General features: G+C 35.3%; 1 protein-coding gene and 1 long non-coding RNA gene across 2 annotated transcripts; one reads left to right on the top strand and one right to left on the bottom strand.

Moving 5' to 3' along the window:
• The first annotated feature begins 2,024 nt into the window (after positions 1-2,024).
• Positions 2,025-7,584, top strand: LOC140801229 (oligopeptide transporter 7-like). Its single transcript, XM_073156241.1, has 7 exons — positions 2,025-2,226; positions 2,307-2,791; positions 3,508-3,605; positions 5,045-5,614; positions 5,848-6,103; positions 6,173-6,355; positions 6,518-7,584. The coding sequence occupies exons 1-7, from the start codon at positions 2,172-2,174 to the stop codon at positions 7,133-7,135; spliced, it is 2,265 nt and encodes a 754-aa protein (XP_073012342.1). The 5' UTR covers positions 2,025-2,171; the 3' UTR covers positions 7,136-7,584.
• LOC140801230 (uncharacterized) lies at positions 4,876-5,976 on the bottom strand. Its single transcript, XR_012111395.1, has 2 exons — positions 5,837-5,976; positions 4,876-5,717 (listed from the first exon to the last, which is right to left on the bottom strand). It is a non-coding gene; the product is annotated as an uncharacterized lncRNA (long non-coding RNA).
• Positions 7,585-12,266: the final 4,682 nt, after the last annotated feature.

Here is a 12,266-nt window from a genome sequence, read left to right as displayed (position 1 = left end):
TAAATATAAAATAGTAATTTTATGAATATAATTTTAAGCTCAAGTCGATCAATAAATAATTTCAAGTCTTAATCAATTCAAATTTAAGCTTGATTTAGATTTGAATTAAACCTATATTTGTGACCAAGCTTGAATTGAAATTATTTCAATTCGACTTAATTTCAAGCTAATTTTGAGTCTAATAAAGCTTGATTTAGACTTGAATCAAGCTTAAATAAGTTAAAAATATAAACTAATAGACTTAAAATATAAGTGTACATAACAATCCACTTAAGTAAATCTTAAAATATAATAGAATTATAATATAATATATATATTATTTTGAGTCTTATCAAGTTTATTTGAACGAGCTTGACTTTAAAGTTAATTTTAAAGATAAGCACAGTTAAACTCATTATTTAGGGCCTAAGTAACATCAGTTAGATTCGGATCCTTTTCTTACGAAAAGTAGGTTATGGAAACCGACAAAAGATTCTAATTCCTAGTTGGCCATACAACGTGACGCTAAACGAAGAACACGGTGTCATGCAACGAATAATTATAAAACACCTCAATCAATACATCATGATATAAAATGGACGTTTGCTTCTTAAGGACACAAACAAGAAAAAAAAGAAAGAAAGGGAGTAAAAATCTATAGCTAAAAACACCAGAATTTTTCTTGGGTTAACTTTAACCTAATTACAACTGACAAATTATAGTATATTTAATTAAAAGTTAAATACCCATCATTTAGTTTTTCAATTTTTTTTTTTACTCTTATTATGTTTTTGAATACAGTAGAATGTCATATTAGGTTTAATAATTTTTTCTAAATAAGAATGAGAAAGAGTAATTAGCATTCACGTTTCATATCAACTATCTAAATGGATCGATACGTCACAAAATGTCATTCCCGTTCCTTGAAAATAAATTGGATTAAATCTAAACAGTTTCGATTTGTTTTGCCAATATGGTTTGAGATTTAAATTTGTAATCATATTAAATAAACTATATAGATAAAGATATGAGTGTGGGAATTTACTATCTAAATCAATATTCGTATATCTATATAATTTGAGATACTATAGAAAAAGTAGTATAAAAGATTGTTATGAATGTAATTAAGTTTACTATTCGTATCTAAATCCTGGTGGAAGAAAGATTATAATTACGAATATAATTTTACCACTGTCTAATTAGTGAAATCTCTTTTTCCGAGGCAAATACTAATCGTATGGCTAACTCTTTTTTTATGTTGAAATTTTCTTTTCGTTGTCACATGCTTGGAAAATAGCACATCCATTAATTATTATTGGTCCCATAAAATAATAATCGCATCGCTGTATCACTATGATGGCCCACCTTCTTTGTTTTCATATCTCAAGTTGGACGTATCCTATCTATTATAATATAAAATATAAAAGTTACCTTTCTAATAACTTTAATTTTTAGAATAAAGGTTTCTGTCGTATCTATTTTTACTTGAAAATATAAAACTCCAGCTTAAACTTTTAAAGTATTTGATGAGCCTGAGCCACAATCGAGCTATAAATGAGTCTATTTTCAACCCTCAAAATTATTGTATTTAAATTTATTTAGCTCACCCTTTGCTAGAAATTGATTTCACGCTAAGCGGGTTAAAATTAGGATTCAATATGAGCCAACCCGTCTAATTGGTGCGTGTCTGCATATTAATCACACATATTTGATGATCTCGATTGCATTTGAAAAACACATAGAATTAGGGCGAGTGAGAAGTTGCTTGTCGATTGCCTGTGCTAAATCTCAACCCCAATATCCGTGCCTATTCCGGTGATATGGCAACGGGATTAACACTAGATTTTCATTGAACCAAACTAGTATAATTTTTTTTGTCAAAAGAAAAGAAAAACAAAACATTATGGATGACTACTAAATTGTTTCATATAAAAGCGTAATACAGAGAAAAGCTGATCATGCTTATTGTTTTGACCGTGTGTAAGTTTTTCTAGCAAACTATAGTTACTTACAAATATAGCATAACTTGTACCCATCAAGCAATCAATAACATTACGTAACTTCTCTCTCTCTCTCTCTTTCCTAGCTACCACCAGATACCAATATGGAATCTCCAAAGATATAGAAGCTCTAGAAAACCAAAGCCAAAAAGGGAATCTACCTACCATTCTTTGGAGAAGGACGCAAACTCAATGGGATCCGATGGAGAAGAACAAGACCACCATGATCAAATCACCGCTCCTCTATGTAAGAATAAGATTAACCCATCTCTAATCTCTCTAATCCTCTATCTATATTAATTAATGAATTAATTAACAACCATGCAGTGGTCGCTTCCGGCCCCTCTACCTCCTCCTCCGGCGGCGGGGGGAAAGAGGAGGAGGAGAACTCCCCCATCGAGCAGGTGGCGCTGACCGTGCCGGTTAGCGACGACCCGTCGATCCCGGCGTTGACTTTCCGGATGTGGGTGCTGGGGACGGCATCGTGCGCGCTGCTGTCGTTCCTGAACCAGTTCTTCTGGTACCGGAAGGAGCCGTTGACCATTACGTCAATCTCGGCGCAGATCGCGGTGGTGCCGCTCGGGCGGCTGATGGCGGCGGTCGTCACCGACCGCGTGTTCTTCGAGGGTCGGGCGTGGCAGTTCACCCTCAACCCCGGGCCCTTTAACATGAAGGAGCACGTCCTCATCACCATCTTCGCCAACTCCGGCGCCGGGACCGTCTACGCCATCCACGTCATCACCGCCGTTAAGGTCTTCTACAGGCAGCATATCACCTTCTTCGTCTCGCTCCTCGTCGTCCTCACCACGCAGGTACTATAGATTCATTTGATCCAAAAGCTTAATAAATATTAGTTTTTTTTAATTTTCCTCGCTAAAGATTTACATATAATTTTTGGAAAATATAATTCTTTTTTTTTCTGGAAGATTTATTATTTTAATGCTAGAAAAATGTTCAATCTCTTATCAAGATTGAAACTTGTGAAAAGAATGGGATTGAAACTTGTGGGGTTAATTACAAGCTGGATATTATATATTTTATATTTCTCGGTCATTTATTGTGCCTCAGAATTTTAATAAATGCTCATCTTAAGTTGGAGAGTGATAAAGAGCTTTTATTTTATTTGTTTCTTTTCAAATCGGAATGAACAATTTTTTTTTTTGGCGTACAATTTCATGTTAATTAACCAAAATTTCCCAGAAGTTTTATATGTTAGATAAGGGAATATCTTTATATATATATATATATAGAACATTCTTAATATATATTCATTTAATTTTTTTTTTTTAAAAATTATAGATCTACTTTTTGTGGCTAGAAAGGCATTCAATCTCACCAATTATTGGTTAAGCACGGCAATTTTATGTGATTTGGACTACAAACTGTACATTAAATATTTAATCAAATATATATAGTACTTTCGTTATCATTGATATATATATATATATATATAGATCATTTTTTTAAACTTGAATATAAAATGTATAGTCCATATCTACAAATAATAATATTATTATTTATGATGTAGGTGTTGGGATTTGGATGGGCGGGAATATTCCGGCGGTATCTGGTGGAGCCGGCGACCATGTGGTGGCCTTACAACTTGGTGCAGGTGTCCCTGTTCAGGTATTGTATGGATATTTTTGTTACTTAATTTATATCCTAAATTGCCATATTTTAATTTCTACTTACCACGTAATTTTCTTTACAACTTAATCAAACTCTAATTCTCACGTTGACATGGTGTTATAAATTAATCTATCATGTAACATACTTGCTATGGAAAATGATTTAATTAGGCCCCAAAAGGCCACCTCTATTTGATCTTTATTAAGCCTCATGAAGAAGGAAAAGGATTGATTTAATCAATGAAAATAAAATTAGCATGTAATCATGTGTGATCTATTATAGACATAAAGTTAGAATAAAAACTAGCCCTCTCTAATATATAGATCCACAAATTAAGCCGAACCTTATGAAAAAAAAATTATAATAATGAGTTCAAATATAAAACACTCTAAATAGAAAATTTATTAAATATCAACACGCAAATAACCAAATCTATTATCTCTATCACAGATAGGTAAAATACTTATTAATGGTTTCTCATTGATTTTTGTTCTTGTTTTTCCTAGAAATTCAGATTATTCTGTCGGTTGTTAAAATTAATACTGGCTCACGTAGTTATAAGCAACAGCTTAAACTTAAATGAGTTGCAAGTGGGTTGGTCATAAAGAGGTATCTTTGGAGGTAGGTTTGTAATGTCAAACTAGTAGTATAAATTATTTCGACTTGTCTGAAGGGAATAATTAGTGCTTGCAATCAACAAATATAAGGCCAATTCTAACCTAACAAAACAATTGGAGATCCCGAACTAACCCTAGATTAGGGTGTTAATCAGGTTGACACTTCTCTGTTTCTAGTACAAACCAACCACGTGCCTGGATAATGACAGGTAATTAAGACAATATTAACACCTTGATTTGGTTGGATGAGGTAAATCTTTTCAAGGAACACAAGTATGTGAATAACATTGAAGAATTGAAAAATATATTGTTACCTTCAAAGATACTTGTTATAGAAATGAAGTAGATCTATCAAATAGGAAAGCATGCATGCAGTTGACGTTTAAGAAGTGAGATTAAAAAAATACTACCTAGCTGTATAGGTATCTATAAACTAATAAAAGTGTTATTTATATATGCATACGCAACTTGATTTGGATCCACTTTGACCAACTCGAGTTGAAATAAAGTTGCCCTGGATTGGAGACAATAGAAGCATCAATGGGGGCAGTAAGGCCACATTGCAAATGCTGAACTTTGAAGAACACTATAGTACTGCTGTCACTTGCTAGAAAGATTTAAAAACATCAGCAGAACATTGCTAAAGAACATGACCAGGAATTTGTCTAAAAGTCAATAATTATGAATATGCAGTATTGAGGAACTCAGCAATCTTGTTGAAACTTTCAGATTTGACATGAAATACTGGACAAGCTTATGCCAAAGAATGGTAGGACATGAGAAATACTTACAATTAACATGGCAGAATCTTCTCTACAGGGCACTCCATGAGAAGGAAGAGAGGCGAAAAGGGGGGTTAACTCGCAACCAGTTCTTCATGGTGGCCTTCATTTGCAGCTTTGCCTATTATGTTCTCCCAGGCTACATCTTCCAGATGTTAACCTCCCTCTCTTGGATCTGTTGGATATTTCCCCACTCAGTCCTTGCTCAGCAGCTTGGCTCAGGGCTCTACGGCCTTGGCATTGGCGCCATCGGACTCGACTGGTCTACCATCTCCTCTTACCTTGGCAGCCCACTTGCCAGCCCCTGGTTTGCAACTGCTAATGTTGCAGCTGGATTCATCCTCATCATGTATGTCATCACCCCCACTGCTTATTGGCTAAACCTTTACAAGGCCAAAACTTTCCCCATCTTCTCAGATGGATTATTTACATCCACTGGTCAGAACTACAACATCTCTAGCATCATAGACTCTGATTTCCACCTTGATGTTGAGGCCTATGAGAAGAATGGCCCGCTTTATTTGAGCACCTTCTTTGCGATGACTTATGGTGTCGGCTTTGCGTCACTTACTGCTACAATTTCCCATGTTCTCCTCTTCCACGGAAGGTAATTTACCTTTGCTCTTTATATTGTCATCATCTAGCTCTTTTGGTTGCATGAAACTGGTCTGCAAGTCTATTTGCTTTGCTACAGAAGTCACTCGAAACACCTGTTTTTGAAGAGAATACCAAATAGTGTTTGTTGACAACTGGGAAAATTCAATTATGTTCAACTGGTAACGAATAATCTAGGTAACTAGGAAGGAGTAATAACCATGTAATCAATCACCTCTGTTGTAGGGAAGTTTGGCAGATGAGCAAGTCAGCATTCCAAGAAAAGAAGATGGATGTGCACACAAGGCTCATGAGTAGATATAAACAGGTTCCAGAGTGGTGGTTTGTTTGCATCCTTATTGCCAATATTGCACTCACAGTATTTGCATGTGAGTATTACATTGACCAACTACAATTGCCATGGTGGGGTGTTTTGCTTGCCTGTGCTCTTGCCATCTTCTTCACTCTTCCCATTGGAATCATCACAGCAACTACAAATCAGGTACATTGGATGTCTTAGATAGTTCATTTCCAAGTAAAACTGTAAAATTTCTTTCGTTGAATGAAACAGACGCCAGGCTTAAACATCATTACAGAGTATATCATGGGCTACTTGTACCCTGGACGCCCAGTAGCAAATATGTGCTTCAAGGTTTATGGGTACATCAGCATGACACAGGCCTTGACATTTTTGCAAGATTTCAAACTGGGGCATTACATGAAGATTCCACCCAGAACTATGTTCATGGCTCAGGTCAGTTTCCACTCTTAATCTTTAGCTGTTAATGCCTTTGCATTGTTACCATCTCAAATAAGGCTGAACTTCTTAAAATAAAATGATGCAAGAAGATTACCAGGTAAGTTTGGAAAATGCTGATTGCCTCCATAAAAGCTGACTGACTGAATAAACAAACAGGTGGTTGGAACCCTCATAGCTGCATTTGTGTATCTCGGAACTGCATGGTGGCTCATGGACACAATCCCAAACATTTGCAACACTGAACTCCTCTCTTCAGACAGCCCATGGACATGCCCGAGTGACCATGTGTTCTTTGATGCTTCAGTCATATGGGGTCTTATTGGTCCTCGCAGAATCTTTGGAGACCTTGGTTACTACTCAGCCATCAATTGGTCCTTCCTGATTGGGGCAATCGCTCCTCTCCTCGTCTGGCTCGCCCACAAGGCTTTCCCACGGCAAGGATGGATACGCTTCATCAACATGCCAGTTTTGATTGGGGCCACTGGAATGATGCCTCCTGCGACAGCCGTCAACTACACCACTTGGATTCTTGTAGGTTTCTTCTCAGGCTTTGTGGTCTACAGATACCGGCGCGACTGGTGGCAGAGGCACAACTATCTACTATCAGGTGCCCTGGATGCTGGATTGGCATTCATGGCAGTGTTGCTTTATCTGTGCTTGGGGCTGGAGAATGTTAGCTTGAATTGGTGGGGCAACGACTTGGATGGATGTCCTCTGGCTTCTTGCCCCACTGCAAAGGGTATTGTTGTCGAGGGATGTCCAGTTTCCTCCTGATCCTGCTTTGATATGTACATAACAGAATACAAGATATGATATTGGATTGATTTCAATGTAGTTAAATGAGAAATAACATCTCAAAGGAGTGGATTTATTGCCAACAAGCCTGCAGTCGGACTAGTCTTAATGAAAGATGGATCACTATGATCATCCATGAAATAGCAATGTTCAGTGATCAAATTAGTACATACTTGTTCTGGAGAAGAAGCAACAGATTAAGAATGTTTGATAGTCATGCTTTCCTTTTTCTCAATAAGAAGATGATACTTCTTCCCTTTAGTTACTTTTCTGTTACATTAGCAGAGAGCTTGAAAGCACATTATGGTAATACCTCTTATTTCAAACCAAGAATTTCTAATTGTACCTGTATAAATCAAATGATATGTGCTGTGTACCCTTGTTTGGAAGATTGATGATAAATGGCAAATTGATGTATTGTTCTTCAAGTATTAGATAATTGCTTTGTTATGGTCAAGTAACAATCCAGGAGCAGGAGTTAAGACTTAAGATGGTGATCTTCTATACCAAAACATAACTTGTAAACACTAAATATCAAAGCAGTGCTTCAAGGAAAAAAAAAACTCATCTGAAATCTGATGCAGTACAGCAATTTCAATTTACTGATCCTTATCATGCACTTCTATGTTGTATTCCTTGTTTTTATTTTTCTTCACCTCTTCTTTTACTAAATAAAGGTCTCACCACCAAATCTAATAACCACTTACTCCAGCGTCTAATGTTTTCTTTTTAATTTATTATTACACAGTTCCTAATCTTTATACATATCTAGAGTGAATCAAATCTTTTTCACTTTAAACCTCCACTAAAGTGTTTACACCAAGTTTCTATTTTCAGGCGCTTCATGCGTAAGAGAATAAAATTTCACAAATTAAACAAAGAAAGGAAAAAGAATACAAAACCATATAGAAGAAATTACGTTCTAGGGATTTATCCTCACATTTCTCAAACTTCCCAAGATCCGGGTGAGTAGACAACAATCCAGTTATAGAAATATTTCCATCACATCCACATCATCATATCATAGAGAAGGGAGAAACTAGAGCGTACACTATTTCCAGATCCAAATATTAAACTTGATTTGATCAAATCAAAAGAAGAAAGAGGAAAACAATATGTTAGATCATCTTGCGACAAGGGGAAGGCAGATCGACGCAAGTAGTGAAACACAGAGAGAAGGATTATGGGTTGGATTTTACTAGTCGAATATCAGCACACAGATCCACTCATTTTATACATATCCAAAATGAAATCAGCAAAGAAAAAAAGAGTAATGCTATGTTTACAAACATTCTACAAACACTATTGATATCGCATCATCCTTATCATTGATAATTTCTCTCTCTATCTCATACCAATCACTATTAACGATCAGGATGATGCCACATTATCTTCTTTATAAACTGTTTGTAAGCATAGCATCATTCAATAAAAGAAAAGATCAGCAAAGAAAATTATAAAGTAGGCAGACTTCCATATCAATGTTCACTTTTTTCATTTCTTTTGGAAAGTTGTATTTAACACTTGCCCTTTTAAGTATTTGTAGTTTATACCCTGTGTTTTCAATATTTACAAATCGGGCCTTACGTTTTATAAAACATTTGCAAAAAATACCCTAGTTTAGGTTAATACTAACATTGTTTAGTCAGATGGCATAAAAAGGAAATATCCTATCTATTGCAAAACATTTTTTTTTAAATGTCTAAAATGTTCCTATCTTCATTCTTTCTTTTAGGGTGCTGGCACAATCTACCCACTACCCAACTAAAGATCAAGTGTGGACCCCAGGTCCCCGATATCATTGTTTTAAAGTACCCCAAAATATATATAATAATAGAAATCTTATACATCAAACTTTGTTATTTTTGCAATTTGCCTCTTCCTAGTGTTATATACTTAATAGTCATTAGATTCCATTATTCTATAGACTTATAACTAATTGTAATATACCCTCCTCTTTCTATTATACACTTTTTAATAAAAATATTGTTTAGGCAAATGGGTGTTTATGTCTTCTAATTTTCGGTCAAGTTAAGTTAACAGCAAAATAATAGCGCTGATTACTGCAAAAAGGGTGAAAACAGTATTAGATCCTTTATTCAATAATAACTTGCACCAAATTATCTAAAAAACACATAATTTGTATCAAACCTAATATGATCTGTAAATGTTATGATCCGACCACGTGGAGTTAAGTCGAGTTGAGTCAAGTTAGTTAGTTGGCAAAATTTATTTCGCCTTGTTACTTTATTTTTATTTCAACCCCTCCTTTTTCTGCCTGCCTAAATCGATCCCTGCTTTTTATATTTGCTATCTACTATACATTCTGTATGTTAGCTATTGTCACAGAGACTAACTTACTTCAGGTTAAACTAACCCACGGTACTCAAATTACTAGTATATCTTTGGATATTCATATCCATACCCGTTAGTAAACCCAACCCATTTACATTTAGTAAAACCCATCTTTTCTCAATCTCTCATCTGAAAACCCTATCTTTCTCATCCAAAAACCCCATTCCCCAATCTCTCTTCTAATCTCCCTTTCCCAATCTATCTTCACTGATCTTTCTTCCCCAATTTCTCTTTCTCTTCTAATCTTAAGATTTACTTAGACATTCTTGAAGAGAAAGGCGAAGGTGCTAGTTATTGAGCTCTCTTCTCCAATCTCTCTTCCCTAGTTCACCAGAATGGGGAGATAATCTTTTTCTTACCCTAGAGAGAGACCTACAGTAGAGATGATATTTTTCTTTCTTACCCTAGAGATGATCTTTTTCCTTGCCCCAAAGAAAGACCAAGCAAAAAATTGAGGATGACCTATGGTAGATATTAGTAAATTATGATGGGCATTTTTGGTATTTGAGAAGTTATGTCTTAAAAAAACTAAAAAAATGGCATTCTGTCATGTTCCATCGGGTTAAAGCTAACCCGAGGGCTTTTTTAAAAACTTACTATAAAAAGCAAGGGTCGATTTAGGAAGGCATAAAAAGGAGTCGAAACAAAAATAAGACAAAAAGAAGGGAGCGAAATAAAATTTTCCTTAGTTAGTTAGATATATCATATTGTTTTAAGTTTCAAATAAATAAAATAATCCGCATGTGGATCTGATCTGTTAGGGTTTTTACTTCTATAAATAGGAGTGAACATGTGTTGGTTATAATCATTGAATGAATCTGAGTTTAGCAAAAATTATTCTTTGTCTTCATCTTTAATTATAGTTATTAGATTGCATTTATCTTCATAAAAGTAGATCATAACCCTAGACCCATCTTCAAGCATCCAAACTCTAGTCATCATCTTTTTCTAGTAGTCACCCTACCTTACTGGGCACTACCATCCTAGCCACCACCTTCCTCTAGCAGCCACCCTACTTTACAGTCGTCCACCACCAACCTTGACCGTCTGCCACCCTCCGATGACCGCTAAAACATCGGATATTTACTACTCTATCTTATTTAGACATTCCTCCACTCTTTCATTTATAATTTTTCATCTCGACGTTGGATTCATGTGAAACCATTGGAACCCTAAGTCACGAGGTTACTATCACATAAATTTTTATAACTTTCTTACATTCAAATCGGTCCAGATCTAGTTCATAACAGTAAATTATTTTCAAATAAAATTGCTCCAAATATATCCATCGTGCCCACTCAAACCTAATAATCACAGAGTGCAATAATGTTTAAGTTGCATTGGCATCAAAATTCTACATCAAAGGGAGACTAACATGATAAGCAGAGCCATTTTCTGCATGTCTTCCTTTCCATTGAGACATTAATCTGAATAAGATTGAAGACAGAAGGAACTTGCTCAAATATTGAATATCTTGTAAGGATAACAAACAACTCACAATGCATCTTCATTCCTTCGACCCGATTCTCATAATTTATCTATTAGAGAGGTTGCGATAAATAATTCAATCACATGTCACCTGCAACAGAAAACAACAGAGAACAAAGTCAAGACAAACGTAAAAGAAGTCCTAATAATGAGGTAGACAATAGCATGTCATGTTAGAAGCCTCACCTTCGGATAAACTGGTTATCCTCACTGGTTCACATGATTGTCCAAAAATGCTTTGACCAGATTGCTGAAGTTCACATTAACATATTCAGCAACAGCATATTCTCTAATGATTCTGAGGACTTCATGTTTCAGAATCTCTTTCTTCAAAGAAGAATTGTATAGAAAGTACAGAGACCCAAGTGTATAATTCGACAAATAGGTCGTGACTTACCATTATACATTTGACTCTGTGCCCTTCCTATAGCCGATTGACTATCGCAATGTATGCAAATTGCGGACACAGGTTTTGGCCACATAAGAATATCTTCTAAGAAATTTCGAAGCCATTATGCTTCTTTTTCAGCCTTATCTAATGCTATGAATTCAGATTCCATAGTAGATCTAGCTATACATGTTTGTTTAGAAAATTTCCATGAAATAGATGCACCTCCAAGTGTAAAGACATATCCGCTCGTGAATTTGGTATCTTTTGTATCAGAAATCTAGTTTGCATCACTGTACCCTTCAATTCCAGTGATCACTGTCTGGATCACTTGTATATCTACTCAGTTTACTCACGGAGTACGCAATATCCGAACGAGTGCAATTCATGACGTACATCAAACTGCCTATTATCCGAGAATATTCTAACTGAGATATACATTCACCTGTATTCTTTGTGAGATGAAGATTCACATCTACAAGTGTTCTGGCTATATTGTTATTATCTTTATCAAATTTATCGAGCAATTTCTCAATATAATGTGATTGAGATATAACATACCCTTCAGTTGCTTTAGTGATCTTTATACCAAGAATCACATCTGCAACTCCCATATCTTTCATATCGAACTTGTTAGCCAACATGTTCTTGGTAGCTTTAATGACATTAATATTGCTACCGGTTATTATCATGCCATCCACATATAGATATACAATGATATAATTATCTGAAGTGCATTTCACATAAACACATTTATCACATTCATTAATGTGATGTGAAAACCATTTGACATCATAACTAAGTCAAAATTTTCATGCCATTGTTTAGGTGCTTGTTTAAGCCCATAAAGAGACTTAACTAATTTGCATACCTTTCTCT

Source organism: Typha latifolia, chromosome 14 (assembly GCF_019914945.1).
Source record: "Typha latifolia isolate L0001 chromosome 14, TyphaL0001v2, whole genome shotgun sequence".
NCBI classification, from domain to species: domain Eukaryota; kingdom Viridiplantae; phylum Streptophyta; class Magnoliopsida; order Poales; family Typhaceae; genus Typha; species Typha latifolia.
Note: the sequence above shows the minus strand (reverse complement) of the source record. Positions and strands in the feature narration are given on the sequence as shown.

Bases quoted from the DNA above. Each gene is read 5' to 3' on its own strand.
- LOC140801229 (XM_073156241.1), top strand. From the start codon at position 2,172: ATGGGATCCGATGGAGAAGAACAAGACCACCATGATCAAATCACCGCT. The intron at 2,792-3,507 runs GTACTATAGATT...TTTATGATGTAG, and splicing joins TCGTCGTCCTCACCACGCAG to GTGTTGGGATTTGGATGGGC. The intron at 6,356-6,517 runs GTCAGTTTCCAC...ATAAACAAACAG, and splicing joins GAACTATGTTCATGGCTCAG to GTGGTTGGAACCCTCATAGC.